The 18,774-nt window shown below is 39.8% G+C and overlaps 1 protein-coding gene across 1 annotated transcript; it reads right to left on the reverse strand.

Annotated features, from left to right (window-relative positions):
- Positions 1–6,964: 6,964 nt before the first annotated feature.
- On the reverse strand, positions 6,965–16,107 carry RFXAP (regulatory factor X associated protein). The gene is made up of 3 exons (XM_038573224.1): positions 15,558–16,107; positions 9,969–10,076; positions 6,965–7,826 (listed from the first exon to the last, which is right to left on the reverse strand). Exons 1-3 carry the CDS (start codon positions 16,038–16,040, stop codon positions 7,716–7,718), a joined length of 702 nt encoding a protein of 233 aa, XP_038429152.1. The 5' UTR covers positions 16,041–16,107; the 3' UTR covers positions 6,965–7,715.
- Between the last annotated feature and the right edge of the window lie 2,667 nt (positions 16,108–18,774).

Here is an 18,774-nt window from a genome sequence, read left to right on the forward strand (position 1 = left end):
AAAGAAAGCAGGGGTAGCCATCCTTATATCAGATAAACTAAAATTTACCCCAAAGACTGTAGTGAGAGATGAAGAGGGACACTATATCATACTTAAAGGATCTATTCAACAAGAGGACTTAACAATCCTCAATATATATGCCCCGAATGTGGGAGCTGCCAAATATATAAATCAATTATTAACCAAAGTGAAGAAATACTTAGATAATAATACACTTATACTTGGTGACTTCAATCTAGCTCTTTCTATACTCGATAGGTCTTCTAAGCACAACATCTCCAAAGAAACGAGAGCTTTAAATGATACACTGGACCAGATGGATTTCACAGATATCTACAGAACTTTACATCCAAACTCAACTAAATACACATTCTTCTCAAGTGCACATGGAACTTTCTCCAGAATAGACCACATATTGGGTCACAAATCGGGTCTGAACCGATACCAAAAGATTGGGATCGTCCCCTGCATATTCTCAGACCATAATGCCTTGAAATTAGAACTAAATCACAACAAGAAGTTTGGATGGACCTCAAACACGTGGAGGTTAAGGACCATCCTGCTAAAAGATGAAAGGGTCAACCAGGAAATTAAGGAAGAATTAAAAAGATTCATGGAAACTAATGAGAATGAAGATACAACCGTTCAAAATCTTTGGGATGCAGCAAAAGCAGTCCTAAGGGGGAAATACATCGCAATACAAGCATCCATTCAAAAACTGGAAAGAACTCAAATACAAAAGCTAACCTTACACATAAAGGAGCTAGAGAAAAAACAGCAAATAGATCCTACACCCAAGAGAAGAAGGGAGTTGTTAAAGATTCGAGCAGAACTCAACGAAATTGAGACCAGAAAAACTGTGAAACAGATCAACAGAACCAGGAGTTGGTTCTTTGAAAGAATTAATAAGATAGATAAACCATTAGCCAGCCTTATTAAAAAGAAGAGAGAGAAGACTCAAATTAATAAAATCATGAATGAGAAAGGAGAGATCACTACCAACACCAAGGAAATACAAACGATTTTAAAAACATATTATGAACAGCTATACGCCAATAAATTAGGCAATCTAGGAGAAATGGACGCATTCCCGGAAAGCCACAAACTACCAAAACTGGAACAGGAAGAAATAGAAAACCTGAACAGGCCAATAACCGGGGAGGAAATTGAAGCAGTCATCAAAAACCTCCCAAGACACAAGAGTCCAGGGCCAGATGGCTTCCCAGGGGAATTCTATCAAACGTTTAAAGAAGAAACCATACCTATTCTCCTAAAGCTGTTTGGAAAGATAGAAAGAGATGGAGTACTTCCAAATTCGTTCTATGAGGCCAGCATCACCTTAATTCCAAAACCAAAGACCCCACCAAAAAGGAGAATTACAGACCAATATCCCTGATGAACATGGATGCAAAAATTCTCAACAAGATACTGGCCAATAGGATCCAACAGTACATTAAGAAAATTATTCACCATGACCAAGTAGGATTTATCCCTGGGACACAAGGCTGGTTCAACACCCGTAAAACAATCAATGTGATTCATCATATCAGCAAGAGAAAAACCAAGAACCATATGATCCTCTCATTAGATGCAGAGAAAGCATTTGACAAAATACAGCATCCATTCCTGATCAAAACTCTTCAGAGTGTAGGGATAGAGGGAACCTTCCTCGACATCTTAAAAGCCATCTACGAAAAGCCCACAGCAAATATCATTCTCAATGGGGAAGCACTGGGAGCCTTTCCCCTAAGATCAGGAACAAGACAGGGATGTCCACTCTCACCACTGCTATTCAACATAGTACTGGAAGTCCTAGCCTTAGCAATCAGACAACAAAAAGACATTAAAGGCATTCAAATTGGCAAAGAAGAAGTCAAACTCTCCCTCTTCGCCGATGACATGATACTCTACGTAGAAAACCCAAAAGTCTCCACCCCAAAATTGCTAGAACTCATACAGCAATTCGGTAGCGTGGCAGGATACAAAATCAATGCCCAGAAATCAGTGGCATTTCTATACACTAACAATGAGACTGAAGAAAGAGAAATTAAGGAGTCAGTCCCATTTACAATTGCACCCAAAAGCATAAGATACCTAGGAATAAACCTAACCAAAGAGGTAAAGGATCTATACCCTCAAAACTATAGAACACTTCTGAAAGAAATTGAGGAAGACACAAAGAGATGGAAAAATATTCCATGCTCATGGATTGGCAGAATTAATATTGTGAAAATGTCAATGTTACCCAGGGCAATATACACGTTTAATGCAATCCCTATCAAAATACCATGGACTTTCTTCAGAGAGTTAGAACAAATCATCTTAAGATTTGTGTGGAATCAGAAAAGACCCCGAATAGCCAGGGGAATTTTAAAAAAGAAAACCATATCTGGGGGCATCACAATGCCAGATTTCAGGTTGTACTACAAAGCTGTGGTCATCAAGACAGTGTGGTACTGGCACAAAAACAGACACACAGATCAGTGGAACAGAATAGAGAACCCAGAAGTGGACCCTGAACTTTATGGTCAACTAATATTCGATAAAGGAGGAAAGACTATCCATTGGAAGAAAGACAGTCTCTTCAATAAATGGTGCTGGGAAAATTGGACATCCACATGCAGAAGAATGAAACTAGACCACTCTTTCACCAGACACAAAGATAAACTCAAAATGGATGAAAGATCTAAATGTGAGACAAGATTCCATCAAAATCCTAGAGGAGAACACAGGCAACATCCTTTTTGAACTCGGACACAGTAACTTCTTGCAAGATACATCCACGAAGGCAAAAGAAACAAAAGCAAAAATGAACTATTGGGACTTCATCAAGATAAGAAGCTTTTGCACAGCAAAGGATACAGTCAACAAAACTCAAAGACAACCTACAGAATGGGAGAAGATATTTGCAAATGACATATCAGATAAAGGGCTAGTTTCCAAGATCTATAAAGAACTTATTAAACTCAACACCAAAGAAACAAACAATCCAATCATGAAATGGGCAAAAGACATGAAGAGAAATCTCACAGAGGAAGACATAGACATGGCCAAGATGCATATGAGAAAATGCTCTGCATCACTTGCCATCAGGGAAATACAAATCAAAACCACAATGAGATCCCACCTCACACCAGTGAGAATGGGGCAAATTAACAAGGCAGGAAACCACAAATGTTGGAGAGGATGCGGAGAAAAGGGAACCTTCTTACACTGTTGGTGGGAATATGAACTGGTGCAGCCACTCTGGAAAACTGTGTGGAGGTTCCTCAAAGAGTTAAAAATAGACCTGCCTTACGACCCAGCAATTGCACTGCTGGGGATTTACCCCAAAGATACACATGCGGTGAAACGCTGGGACACCTGCACCCCGATGTTTATAGCAGCAATGGCCACGATAGCCAAACTGTGGAAGGAGCCTCGGTGTCCAACAAAAGATGAATGGATAAAGAAGATGTGGTTTATGTATACAATGGAATATTACTCAGCTATTAGAAATGACAAATACCCACCATTTGCTTCAACGTGGATGGAACTGGAGGGTATTATGCTGAGTGAAGTAAGTCAGTCGGAGAAGGACAAACATTATATGTTCTCATTCCTTTGGGGAATATAAATAATAGTGAAAGGGAATATAAGGGAAGGGAGAAGAAATTGTGGGAAATATCAGAAAGGGAGACAGAACGTAAAGACTGCTAATTCTGGGAAACGAACTAGGGGTGGTAGAAGGGGAGGAGGGCGGGGGGTGGGAGTGAATGGGTGATAGGCACTGGGGGTTATTCTGTATGTTAGTAAATTGAACACCAATAAAAAATAAATTAAAAAAAAGAATCAAATAAAAATGAAGATATGAAAACCTTTCAAAAAAATTTGCCATACAAAATATATACTGGAAAATGTAAAAATCACACAGATATATAGATATATAAAATGTTTAGCTTGCTGAACTTTCATTAACAGAATACACATGCATACCTGGCATCTAGGACAAGAAGAATACTAGAAACCCCAGAAGCCTCTTCATGCCTCCTCCTGGTCCCTGTCTCCTCCTGGGCCCTGACCCCTCCTAAGGCTAACCATGCCTGCATTCTGACAGTAAGCTTCACTTGCATTTGTACTTTACATAAATGGAATCATCCACACATCGTTTGTGTCTGGATTCTTTGGTATGGTATTATGTGAGAATCAGCTATGTTGTTGTGTGGCTGCTATATTCCCAACACAAAATTCTATTAGTATGAAAGAAAGGAAAAACAGGTATCAGGGGATTATTAGCAGGCTACTAGTTATTAGCCATCTCTCTCATTGACTTCAATGTATATTCCTAATTTTCCCCTTTTTCCTAAAGCTTTCCCCACTCCACCTTGGCAGTTGACTTCTGACTTTGTTGGAAAATGGGAGCTGTGAATTCCTTTATGCTCTTATTGCTACAAATATACCACATCTATATTTATAATATCTCCTTTCCTTTAGCCTCAAATGAACTAGCACAGCATTCCTTCTGCTATATTCTGTTAACACGGTCACAGGGCCTGCCCACATTCAAGGGGGTAGAAAATAAAATCCGATTCTTATTGGGCCATATCACGTAAGAGCATGTGGAGTGGGAGACCTAGTGGTAGCCATCTTTAGGAAGTACAGTCTATACCACACCTAGCTTGAAAGCATTTGTACAGATTTTAAAACTCTAAGAATTATATACAGAACTATGGGAGGTAACAAATTTTTGTTTTACACCATTGTTAAAGCAGCAAGAACTATATAGCTAGGTATATCGGTTACCTACTCTCAAGAATGCTGCAAAACCAATGACCCCCAAACACTGTGGCTTACAATCGTAAATATTTATTATTCCTTACAAGTCCTCAGGGCAGCTGGGTGGTTCTGCAAATCTGGGCTAGATATGGTTGATCTGGGCTGAGATCAAATGCATCTACTGTCAGGTGGCAGATTAGTTGGGGGACAGCTAGTCTAGCACAGCCTCACTCACATGTCTGGCTCTTTACCACGGCAGCTCAGTAGGTTTCTAAAAGATCAAGTGGAAGTGTTCAAAATCTTTGGAAATCTACTCAAAGCTGGCATGTATTATTTCTTCCACATTCTATTGGCTAAACCTACTCACAAGGCCAGTCCTTCAGATTTATTTTTTATTTTTATTTTTTTTAATTTTTATTTATTTATGATAGTTACACACAGAGAGAGAGAGAGAGGCGCAGAGACACAGGCAGAAGGAGAAGCAGGCTCCATGCACCGGGAGCCTGACGTGGGATTCGATCCCGGGTCTCCAGGATCGCGCCCTGGGCCAAAGGCAGGCGCTAAACCGCTGCGCCACCCAGGGATCCCCAGTCCTTCAGATTTAAACGGTAGATGAATAAAGTCAACTTCTTGGTGGGAGAAGTGGCAAAGTCATTTTGCACAAGTCTGGAGTATAGGAAGGGTAAGTAATTAGAGACATACTGCAATAAATCTACCCAAAATAAGTAAAAACTGTACTGCTTTAAAGATCTATCTGTAAGCATATACAGAGATAAGGATTTATGTACACATAAATTCAATCGCTCTTGTATTAATTCAGCATTCCCTGGCCTACTACTGTCCCTTCTTTCCTAACCCTCCTATTCTATTTGAAGGATAAGCTTATTTTTTTTTGCCACCATAAAAGTTAACTTACACTGTAGGGATTCAATTAAGCTCCAACACTAGAACTAAGAGAATAGTTAATAACAAGTGTAAATGAATTCCTCTGCACCCAGGATGAAAAAAACTAAAGAACAGAATAAGTGAATCAGACAACTTAAAGGTCTACAACTAGATTTTAATGAATAATTTTGGTAAAATCTGTGTTTTTGCACATATATACAGACACAAAACACACATAAAAAATAATAGAGGGCAGCCTGGTGGCTCAGCAGTTTAGTGCCACCTTCAGTCCAGGGCCTGATCCTGGACCCTGGGATCGAGTCCCACGTCAGGTTCCCTTTGTGGGGCCTGCTTCTCCCTATGCCTGTGTCTCTGCCTCTCTGTGTGTGTGTGTGTGTGTGTGTGTGTGTCTCATGGATAAATAAATAAAAATCTATAAATAAATAAATAAATAAATAAATAAATAAATAAATAAATAAATAAATAAATAAATTTTTAATATACATTTTAGGGCTTTAAATCTAAGAAACCAACACACTTTTGCACAAACTTAAAAAACATAAATTATCTAACATTGGAAATGCTTTTTTAAAAAAGATTTTATTTATTTACCCATGAGAAACAGAGAGGTAGCAACACAGGCAGAGGGAGAAGCAGGCTCCATGCAGGGAGCCCGACGTGGGATCATGCCCTGGGCCGAAGGCAGCGCTAAACCGCTGAGCCACCCAGGCTGCCCGGAAATACTCTCTTGACATTTGATTTTTGACTCTTATTGATAGGTTTGCCTTTTAAAAGTTTTCCTAGGAGACAATGCAAGAAAAAAGTATCTATCCAGATGACCCATCATTCTTTGAACATTACTTCAGGAATAACATGGTCTTAAATTAGCTCAATTTTGAAAGCTCCTGAAAAAATGCGGGAGTGTTATTCTTACTTTGAAAAGGAAATGAGTTTTAAAAAATGGTTTTCGTCTTGACATTGGTAGAATGAGATACATCTATACCTGTTCACAAATTCAACAAGTCTGCTTTAAAAGAGTAACACAAGTAGTTAACATGAAGCGAGAAGCCAACTTTAGGAGAGAGGCTTTCATTCCAGTGTACTTATTAAACTCCTCTCCTAGGTTTTACCAGCACATCTCTGGGAAAGAAATACACATCCTAATTTCACAGATAACTAACAATGATCATTTTCCTTATATATTTAAAATACACTTACCTCTTTGACAGCTCCAGTCTTAACTGTGAAGAAAAAGTTATTTCAAGAACCCATTCTAGGTACCCCAACTACATTTTATTACCACAAGTAGTATCACAACTATCAGTAGGGTTTTTTTGTATATTTTTTATTGGAGTTCAATTTGCCAACATATAGCATAATACCCAGTGCTCATCCTGTCAAGTGCCCCCTCAGTGCCCATCACCCAGTCACCCCATCCCCCCGCCCACCTGCCTTTCTACCACCCCTTGTTCGTTTCCTAGAGTTAGGAGTGTCTCATGTTCTGTCACCCTCACTGATATTTCCCACTCATTTTCAAACTATCAGTGTTTCTTAAGAGGAGGATTACTGGCATTGTGCGTGAGATAATCATTAGTTGTGAACGGTCATTCCAGACATGGTAGGACATTTAGGATTCCTGATCCATTCACTAAAAACTAGGAGTTTCAAGGTCACTGTGACTACCAAAAACATATCCATCCTTTCTGACTGCCCTTAATAAGAACCACTGAACTAATGATCAAAGATTAATATGTACTAATTTTGTGACTTCCACAGAAAGTAACTGCTTCATTACCTTCAGTAACAATGACTGAAGTGAAACACTATGCTTATAAAAACAAGTGTAATTAAATGTTACTTTGGAAAGATAGGCTGTTTCTTCAAATTCATGGCAATATGGAAGGATTAGATGCACAAAGTGCAATACTTATTTATCCCCAAATGCACACATACATTTATAGGAAAACGACTGTTTATGCTTTACTAGAATATCTTATCCCATTTATCTTTAGTATAAAAATATGTCCATCTACTATACAAAATAAAAAACATGTGAATCTTCTTGATAAATTCTTTCACACTGATGTTCCTGGAAACTGCTGCTGTCTTTGCTCCAAAACTTGCTGATTTAATAGTTGTTGCTGTTTCTGTAAAAATTGCACCACTTCTGGACTTCTTAGTAATGACTTGAAAAGAAGAAAGAAAATATACTTATTAACATCATTCTTACAGGCTTAGATTGTCTTCATGCTATAAAATTACTCTGCTAGGTCTCTCTACCAAGGCACAATATGCTTATAAAACAAATTGTGCCTGAAATGAACTCACACTTGCACCCAATGCACTGTATTAAACTGCAAGCTAATGATAATAAAATTTGATGTCATACATCAAATACTAAAACCTAAGAGTAATGGGTAAAGCCTAATCTTATCAGTGACTCTGTATACAAAGGAAATGCTTTATATGTGATGCCAGCATATATATTATCTATGAAGCATAAGAGCAAACAGCCAAAAATAGCACTGGCCCAGGATTACAGCAAAGAAAAACAAGGTTATGAAAAGGGGCCACTTGTGAAAATGGCAGTTAGATGACAGTTTGGAGACCCATTTAAGGATTCAATTTCACTGACTTAGCCTATTAAGTCTTTCTGAAGAAATTAAAGAGTGTGTGTGTGTGTGTGTGTGTGTATGGGTATACAGGTATTAATAAAAGCAGTATTAGCATATCACAAAAATTTCAGAAAAGACAGAATGATCTAAAAAATATAGTTTTGTACACCTACCATTTTTAAATATAGTCATATAACAAATATAACAGACTGTGATTAATATGCTTTTACTATAATAAAATACTTATATATATTGATGAGGAAAAGAAAATTTGGTTCCCCAAAATTAAAAAAGATAAACCGAGCAAGGTGGAAAAACTATCATTAAACACTGATTTAAAAATTTAACATTACAGCACAGTACATTTTTTAGTTACTTGTTTTGTTTAAAACTTATAGTCACCTATACTTCAATAAAAAAGTTATTTGTAAAGATGTACCAATATTCTATTAAGTAAAAGTGTGATAGTATACTCAGCTAGTTGTTTCAACTATTTCTATTTGTGATAATTACATTTCTGGCATCATCTTTATGCTTAACTTTATCCATATACAGGATTTATTTCGTGCTGAGCTAAAGGGATGACCATTTTAGAGACTCCTGATAACACCTGCTTTCTAGAAGTCTGATATGAATGTACAATACCATCAACAGTGTCCATTTCATGAAGACCCTAACATCACTGTTTGCGATCATTTAAATAATTTTCATTTGTGGTATTGTTTATTGTGATTTTTACTGACACTGAATACCTTTTTATATCATTTAATGAGAGCATTTCTGCTTTTTTTCTGTATATATTTTTTGCAATGTATTGAAGCCAAAAATTTTTTATCAATTTATATGAATATTTTTTGTAAGCTAAAAATGTCAACCATATTAACCATAGTGTCTTATATGTGTTGCAAATATTTTTCCTGTATGCTATATTGGAGTTTGTATTTTCACCACCATTTTTGACTACAGTATTCATTTCTTTATAATTTCGTCTATTTCTTTCAAGCTAGAAAAAGTTTTAAGATTAAGTCTCAATTCTATTTTTTTATTTTAAAATCTTTATCAGGAATTTAGTTTGATGTATAGTGATATGGCTAAATTCTTTTTTGTCTTTAAATTATTACCCAATTATTTCCATATTTATTGAAAAAAATCTCTCCTTTTCTGATTGAATTCTGATGCCTTCTAGCAAATTTCTAATAGAGATCTTTATCAAATGTTGGTCTCATTCTACTTCCATACCACTAAAGCATTATTCCATAAACCACAGAATTCAGAACAAAGTCTGTTTTAAAACTCCATCTTGGGGATCCCTGGGTGGCACAGCTGTTTGGCGCCTGCCTTTGGCCCAGGGCGCGATCCTGGAGACCCGGGATCGAATCCCACATCAGGCTCCCGGTGCATGGAGCCTGCTTCTCCCTCTACCTATGTCTCTGCCTCTCTCTCTCTCTCGTGACTATCATAAATAAATAAAAATTAAAAAAAAAAAACAAAAAACTCCATCTTGCTCAAATATTCAAGGTTTAGTCAATGAAGATATAGGAATAAAGGTGTTTCTGCTCATATAGTTTTGAGAAAGCATTAGGAGATTCCAGTGTGTACTAGCAGAGGAACAATTCTTCTGATGACCAGTTTAACAAGTTTTAAAATCCCAAAAACCTAAATAATTCTAACAACTTTTGTTAATAAATTTGTAAGTACTTTACAGATACTCACCAGTCTTTTTTGATTTAACACTTGTTCTAAAAGAGTAGGTCTTGCAGGACGATCCCCAAAGGTTCCTGTTCTTTGTTTAACAATGGAGAGTATGTTATCTGTACTTTCCTGGAATAAATCATAAAAATGTAAATAAGATTAACAGTCAACATAATAATCCATGACTGTACACTTTTAATGATGTAATGAATGGGTCCTCAGCTTCTCTTCCTTCTTGCCCGGTCCCTGTAAAACTTTGGGAAAATCCCTCACTAAGTCATAGATAAAATGTTGGCAATTAATCTTACAGAATACTCCTCACTCCATCTCCCTCCACTATTTCCAACCACAGATCTCCAGTCTCTTGAAGGTCTCAAAATCAATAGATTTTGAGGCAAAAGTGGGAGGACCAAAGAGTTATTTGTGAGCCATTTTCAGTACCACTAAAAATGCCAGGTGGAAACTGAACATTCCCTTCTGATAAAGCTATCCAGGCCAAAACAAAGTTTGCCTGCCTTTGGATGGAATACATAAACTCAAAGGCAATTTACATATTGCTAGAGACACTGATAATTTTTCTGTCCAGTTAAGGACAATTAAATGGGGTGGGGGGGGCAGTAAAATAGTAAAGAAACACGATACAAAGCTTTCAAAATTTGGAAGTCATTAGGAAAAAAATGACAAACTGGATTTGAAAAGACTGGAAAGCACTGGTACAAATAATCTCCTGCCACTAGTATAGACAAAATAGCCAAGTCCTAAAATGAAAACCATTCTCTGAAGACATGCTTACCCAAACAAAATCAGCAGCCCTAATTATTGTATCCCGCTACTTGACAGAATTTTAAATACTTACAGTTTTCCTGGCATAACTAAATACTGTAGTTAATGGAGATATTCTGATTCTTATAAAACCATAAAATACTGACCACATCCAAAAATTCTGACTAAACAAGTCTAAAACTGGGGATCCCTGGGTGGCTCAGCGGTTTGGCGCCTGCCTTTGGCCCAGGGCGTGATCCTGGAGTCCTGGGATTGAGTCCCGCGTCAGGCTCCTGGCTCCTGTGTCTCTGCCTCTCTCTCTCTCTCTCTGTGTCTATCATAAATAAATAAATAAATAAATAAATAAATAAATAAATAAATAAATAAATAAACAAACGAACATCTAAACAAGTCTAAAACTATAAGTGTTTTACCATCAAGCAATTCCATACGTAAATTTATTCTTCTCCCTTTGCTCTTCATTTAGGTGGTTACTGAAGCTCTGTTCTTCTCTTGACCTCTCTCGACTGGCCTCTAAGTTCTACTTTCTCTCTTTTAGTCTGGGAAGTTTATCATTCTGATAACCAGATAAAAACAAAAATAATTTCTTCCTCTCTCTCCACTGGATTAACTATGTGTGGCAGTTTCATTTTTATGTGGAGAAGAAATGGAATCATGAAACTGACTTGATGGCAGAGTACCCTATATTCTTACAACCTCAAAGCATGATGTAGCTTCACAATATTAATGTCACAAAATCACAGAAATAACCTTGAGTCAGCTAGTCCAAATTTCTACAATGTTGGGATTCTCTTTTCAAAAATTTTCAACACTTTTTGTCCTAAGGAGCTCACCAACTTTTGAGGCATCCCATTTAGTTTTAAATAACTCCAACATTTGGGTAGACTGAACTGGTGATTTTCACCTAAAAGTACTAGTTACATAGAACTATGCAAAATAAACCTACTGCTTCTTCCAAATGATAGCCTTTTAGATATTTAAGGATAATGATCACTCTCCTAAGTCTATTCTTCTAACCCCAGTTCCTTTATGTGTCTCTTCTATAACATAACTTTTACATGCATGGACTAAATGTCATATATATTTGTTCCTTATTAAACTTGATTTATGTAAATGACTTTAAAACCTTAATTTCTAATCTTGCTTTTCACACTACAGAAGATCCCTATCACCACTTATCAGTCTTACTACAATAATCTCCTAAAGAATCTATAAATATATAGGCCTTGACTTTAATCTACCCTATTAGAGTAGATCCCCTGTTACTTCCTAATTAGAAACTTCATTTGAAGACTCCAAACCCAAATCTCATGGTCTGGCATTCAATACTATACAAAAACTAGCCTCAAATTCTCTTTCCAAATTTATTTTTCATGAGTTTTCCACATAAATATTCTGCTTTAGTTAGAATGGTCTCCTTGCTTCTTCCCAAAAGTGTCTTCTGTATTCCCACTTCCCTTTCTTTACTAAGAGGTGTATCTCTTTCATCTATCAAAATTTGAGGGGAGCGGGATCCCTGGGTGGCGCAGCGGTTTAGCACCTGCCTTAGGCCCAGGGCGCGATCCTGGAGACCTAGGATCAAATCCCACGTCGGGCTCCCGGTGCATGGAGCCTGCTTCTCCCTCTGCCTGTGTCTCTGCCTCTCTCTCTCTCTGTGTGACTATCATAAATAAATAAAAATTAAAAAAAAAAATTTGAGGGAAGCAATATAGTATAGAGCGAAGGATCTAGAATCAGATTGCTTGGGTTTGAATACCTGCTGGCCATATGACCTAGGCCAAGTTACTTAATCTCTGTACCTTAGTTTCCATAAAATATAGCACCTAGGGACACCTGGGTGGCTCAGTGGCTGAGCGTCTGCCTTTGGCTCAGGTCATGATCCTGGGGTCCAGGGATTTAAGTCCTGCGGGAAGCCTGCTTCTCCCTCTGCCTATGTCTCTACCTGTCTCTCTGTGTATTTCATGAATAAATAAATAAAATATTTTAAAAAGAGAAAAAAATATATAGCATCTATGTAGCATTGCTAAAGGGTATGAGACTCCATTTATAGCTTAGCACAGTGCGTGGCACGTAAGAAACTTAGCTGATTAAGCATAAACTATTAGCCACCCTTTCTGGTGTACACTGAGTTATATTTTCTCTGCAGCCTTTCCAGAGTATCCCAGCCTATAATGATCTATCCTCTCCACTATTAAAGTAATACTACATAGTTGGCCCTTATTAACTATCCTGATGGTCTCTGCTGGTTATTGTGTTTACAACCCAGTTCAACAAAGACTTATAGCTCTTGACATCTCTTCAGAACTGGTAGAGTGTCCCATAACATAAGACAAATGGTATAGCAGGGTATTAATTTTTGCTTATAGCAGTTACTTTTCTTTCCTAAAAAAAAAACTCATATAAATTATTTTAGAATAGGAAAATTATTAGGGTTCTTTTTGTGGGAGGTGGTGAGAGAGACTTAATTCAGTATCTATTTGCCTTTAATACATTTTCCTCAAACAGTAGATGTAAAAGCTGGATAGTTAGAAGGAGAAGGTAGCTATAAATAAAATACTTCTTTCTTGAAAAGAAGTGCATTATCTTTTCTTTCTGTGAAGAATTCTGAAGTGAATTTGGAATGTGTAGAGGGCAAACAATGGCCCTTACTAAGTCTGTAGTAAGTGAAATGCTTATTTCCATAATTACGTGTAATCCAAGATTTGCTAAAATATATTTTACAAGGATGTGGATACAGGTTTTAAACCTAAGATCCACAGGGGTCCTGAACTCTATAATGTGTATGCAAAATTAAGTGCCTACCTATGTGTATTTTTCTGGGAAAAGGGTCCATTAGGTTTCATCAGATTCTCAAATAAGTCATTTTACCCTAAACAGATTAAGACTCAATGGGATGAAAAGGAAAGAGATGTCACTCGGACTCTAATCAGTGGGAACTGTGACATACTGATGACTATAGATTTTAAAAATCTTTAGAACATCACATTTATAAACTATTCCAAAGTCTAAAATTTTAGCAATGTGGCAGCTGTTCAAGTCTAGCAAAAACTAAGAAATTTAAAGAGTTTGAAAATACATCGTAGGATAGCTATCAGTTTAAAAAATTTTCTGGATCATTTTTAACAAAATTAAATATTTTAATGAAAATGTACTGAGGAACTATAGCTTTTATTAAAAGGAGGAAAGCACACAGGATGAAATACCTGCTTATCTATAACTTCTAAGTATACCACTAATAATGACAATAATAGTGGCTAAGGTTTACTGACTTTTACTTTCTGTTAGATACTGTGTGAACCCTCAATGTGAAATATCCGATGCAATGTTATGAACCACATACCATTTTAATACCCATTTTACAGACGAAGCTGAGCTTAAGAGTTTAATAGCCTGTTCAAGGTCACACAACCAGCAAATGATAGAATGGAGATTTCTGGAACTAATAAGGTTTATTTCAAACAACCATGTTGCAAATGCCAAAAGAGTTTTAACCCTTATCGAGTAGAAGCAATCCAATGTCAGACCTGTTCAAAGTCTTGTTCCTGTCCTCAAAAGAAAAGACATAATTGATCTAAGGAGGCCTCATCGACAGGATCTGTGCGGTCGCTGCAAAGACAAGAGATTCTCCTGTGGCAATACTTACAGCTTTAAATACATCATGTGACAGGCAGTATGAATTGTGCAGGACACCCAAATTCTCCTTGTAACTTTGCTCTGACTTGGCATTGGAAAATGGATTAGGTTTTTGTACTTTTTGTAGGTTGTATAACAATTGTACAATGTGAATAGAATAAAATAAACGCATGTAAACAAAAAAAAAAAAAAAAGCAATGCTTTGTAAAGCATTGGCTTTAACCTTCAACACAGTTCAAATCAAACACTCCAAAAATCTTTCTGAGATTTACACCTCATTATTATTATTCCATTTTCTTTTCTAAGAGCACTAAGAAAAGATCTAGTAAGGGACAGAGACGACCTGGGTGGCTCAGTGGTTGAGTGTCTGCCTTTAGTTCAGGGCCTGATCCTGGAGTCCCGGAATCGAATCCCACATTGTGCTCCCTGCATGGAGGCTGTTTCTCTCTCTGCCTCTCTCTCTCTCTCTCTCTGTCCCTCTCTCTGTCTCTCGGGAATAAATAAATAAAATCTTAAAAAAAAAACTTAAAAGAAATAAAAATTCTGTAATTATTACCTTTAAAAAAAGGTGAGAATAGGGTACTAAGAACAAGGATACTGAGAACAAGGTATAAAGTACAGGGTACTAAGCATGGGAGTACTGAGAACACGTCTATTAAGTATAAGGCTACCGAGACCAGATTTACTGAGAACACAGTACAAAGAATAAGATTAACTGAGAACAGGACACCAAGAACAGAATACCAAGCACAGGGGTACTAGAACAGCTTGCTTAAGAATAGGGATACTGACAACAGGATGCTGTGAATAGGGTAATGAAATCAGAAAAAGATCACCTTCTCCAAAGTACGATTTCATCGAGGTTCCTGTCTCTTTGCTCCTTTAACGATGAACCAGATCAATCACTTACTATCTGTCCTTCCAGCCCATATCCCAGATGTTTGAAATGCCGGAGCTGCTGATGTGTCACATCATTTCCGCGGACATCTATTCATCTATCACAAGGATGCAACAGAACTGCTAAGGCTTTTGCACATGTCTGTATAAACTTTAATTTAGGACAAGTACTCACTCACTCTCAGCCACAAGTCCAGCTACAGCAACCCGGCCCATCTGGGGCGGCGGCTAAGAGTGGAGTTTCTTCTAACCACCTCCCACTCCCCCAAGCCCAAGGCCCCGGCTAAGGTCTGATACCTCCAGTCTGACGTTTCCTGTGCTGCCGGCCTGGGCGGCCCCACTGCAGTTCAGGGCCTGGTCACTTTTCTTCTTTTTGTACTTGTCCTTGTACATCTTGTTGCGGTGTTTCTTGCACATCCAAGGCTTGCGCTGCTTGGCCACCTGGCTCGTGGTCTCGCTGCAACCCTCGAAGGTGCAGGTCTTGCTCGTGCTGCCCCCGCCGCCGCCCCGTCGCCGGGCTCCGCCGCTGCCACCCTCGCCCCCGGAGTGGGTCTCCTCGTCCTCCAGGTCCTCCAAACTAGCCGTGCTCTCGCCTCCCCCCGGGGCGTCAGAAGCGTCCAGCAGGTCGGCCTCGTCGTCCCCCGCCTCCTCCTCGCCGGCCCCCGCCACCTCGCACAGGTACCGAATGGGCTTGCCCGCCCCGGCGCCGTCCCCCAGGGCCGGAGCCCGCCTCGGGACGCCCTCGGCCGCGGAGTCGTCCTGCCCGCCGCAGGGGTGCATCACCAGGAGGGCGAACTGCGAGGCGGCGGCCGGGACAGGGGCCGGAGCCAGGGCCTGGCCCGGAGCAGGGGCGGGGGCGGGGGCGGGGGCGGGGGCGGGGGTGGGGGCCCCGGGGCGGAGCGCGCCGCAGGCTGCGCCCGGCCCCGCACCGTCGACGACACCCTGCACCTCCGTGCTGCTGACACCTTGCGGGGTCCACGACCCCAGCCCCTCAGCACCCGCAGGGCCCAACGGCTCTCCGCACCCCAGAGTCCGCGCAAGCCGGCGGGAAACAGGTCGGCTCCGCGGGCAGCCCCGACTGCGCCTGCGCCTGCGCCTGGGCCTGGGCCTGCGCCTGCGCGGGAGCGTTCCCACGCCAGGGACCTTTCTGGGAACGCGGCGTCTCTGACGGGCGGGGCTCAGTCCCCCGCGCAGGAACTGACTGCGCAAGCGCGGCGCTGGCGGCGGCGGCGGCGGGTTGGTCGGCGCCGCAGCGGCCGCGCTGCCCGCTGTGTGTGGACGCGAAGCTCCTGGGCGCCCGGTAAGACGGCGCTTTTTTGCTGCAACCTATTGTGTTTAAAAAGTTTCAGAACACTTGTGAGCTGGAACTCCACGGTGCAGAGTTTGTTCCTGAGCGATTTCATGTCTGTGGCGTTCGGACGCTACTGACCATCGTTCGCCCCACGCTGCCTGGAGTCGGGGAATGCGAAGCTGGGGTGTGGTGGGCGGTGTCCCAACCCGGGGCTCGGGGCATCAGTCCAGGACGGCAGAGGCGGCCCGTTTGAAAATCGGATAGCGGAGAAGGACACTTGGGGCCCAAGTTCAATTTGTGTTGAGATCCGACATGATTTGTTCCTGATAAATTTGTTTTTTCTCTTGACATTTACTGTCATTTGCTATGACTGCTAGGGTAGGTCTTTTAATGACGTTTTCATTCATAGCAGTGAAAATGCGTGAAAGGCAACCGTGGATGACAAATGTTAAAAAAGAGAACAGTAAATGATCTGTCATTTTTGCCAGTTGTTGCCCACTTGCTGGTTGCTAAATCTTAAATTAGCCAAATCTCACGGGGGGGAAATGATCCTGACAGGTCTTGAACGAAACTGTCAAGGGGTTGTGCTCCTTCCATTTATCCCTTGCTCCTTGCCTCGTCGGGTTTTGCACTCCACCTTTTGCCAAGGAAAGCGATGACTATCCAACCAATGATAAGTGCGCGCACATTAAGGCGTTTAGATGCTGATGTGTGAGTAGATCAGCAGCTGCATTTCCAAGAGAGGTACGGCGGGTAGAAGAAAGTGTGGCCTTAGACAGACCTGGGTGGCACTGCCCTGTGTGACCAGGTCTAGTTAGTGACAGCCTCTGAGCTTTGGCTTTCTCAGTGGTGACAGGGTCAGGCAGTGGTGTGCTAGACCAAATCGATGAGAACCAGTTGTTAAAATATCAGGAATTTAATGAGCCGGAAGTTAAACACTGTCATTATTAAAAATTAAATTACATAAACAAATTATTTTTAAAAGCTTAAAATCTCAAAACTCATCACTTTTTTTTTTTTTAAGATTTTATTTGTTCATGAGAGACACAGAGAGGCAGAGACACAGGCAGAGGGAGAAGCAGGCTGCCTGCAGGGAGCCGGATGTGGGACTCGGTTGCGGAACTCGGGGATCACGCCCTGAGCCCTGAGCCCTGAGCCCTGAGCCCTGAGCGGAAGGCAGACGCTCCACGGCTGAGCCACCCCGGGATCCCAAATCTAGTGATGCGACACTGTGCATCTCGTCCCAACTCTGCATTCAGGGATGTCACATTGGTTGCTTGAAACTACCTATGGTTAAGAGTATTTGGTACTATCGAAACTGTCAAATGATGCACAAAGCAGAACTTAACTCCCTGTCGAGTGTCTTCAGACTTAAAGTGATAGTGAAAATGTTAATGAAGATTCAACTTAAAATGTTTGATGTCTGTGGCTGTCACATTGTCAGTAGCCTCCCAAAATTAAGGAAATATTCTTTCAGTATTTAGAAACTATTATGTTTTCAGCAAAGAAGTTGCTTATTACATCATTGAAGAATAAGTTCTGGAACACATCATCATTGTTTCACTTTTGTTTTACTCATATAAGCAAAAATATCAGCCAACATTCATCTCAGAACTACACTCTGTCAGTAATGTGAACAACTTCTTTGCTGTATTGGATAAAAATCAAGCATTTATTTATAGTTTGAATTCATGACACTGCTGTGGTGAAATAATTATAAAAACTGATAGTGGATTTTGCAAGAAGTAGCAAGTCACACTGAAGTGTGGGTGTATGGAATTTACAATAAAGAGCCTTGTGATTTTTATCATTTGTAAAACATACGCTAAACATTTTTCTATCAGTTAACTCCTTTTAAAAATTTTACAAAGCGTATCACTGAGGGCAGTTTTATTTAAATCGTAGTATAAATTCCTGTTATGGTATTCAATAAATGACAGCAGGTTTTTTTTTTAATTTTATTGAGATAATTTACGTATCATAAACCCAACCCATGGTAAGCATGCAACTTAATGATATGGGCCAGCAGGGACCAATTGACTCCTGCACTGCTTTAATCGTCCATTCTCAGTGTTAATATAACTTAACTCTGATTTAGGCTTCTTCCTTTGCTTAAGAAAATGATTTATGGTGATGGGTATTAAGGAGGGCATTTGTGATGAGCACTGGGTGTTATATGTAAGTGATGAATCACTAAATTTTACACCTCACACTAATATTACC

The sequence above is a fragment of the Canis lupus genome, chromosome 25 (genome assembly GCF_011100685.1).
Source record: "Canis lupus familiaris isolate Mischka breed German Shepherd chromosome 25, alternate assembly UU_Cfam_GSD_1.0, whole genome shotgun sequence".
NCBI lineage: Eukaryota > Metazoa > Chordata > Mammalia > Carnivora > Canidae > Canis > Canis lupus.

What these genes read in the sequence shown, in the direction of transcription:
- RFXAP (XM_038573224.1), bottom strand. Translation starts at nt 16,040, where the DNA reads ATGCACCCCTGCGGCGGGCAGGACGACTCCGCGGCCGAGGGCGTCCCG. An exon ending in CAGGAAACGTCAGACTGGAG is followed by an intron (nt 10,077 to 15,557) that starts GTATCAGACCTT and finishes GATTTATTCCAG; the next exon opens with GAAAGTACAGATAACATACT. An exon ending in TGTTAAATCAAAAAAGACTG is followed by an intron (nt 7,827 to 9,968) that starts GTGAGTATCTGT and finishes CTTCTTTTCAAG; the next exon opens with TCATTACTAAGAAGTCCAGA.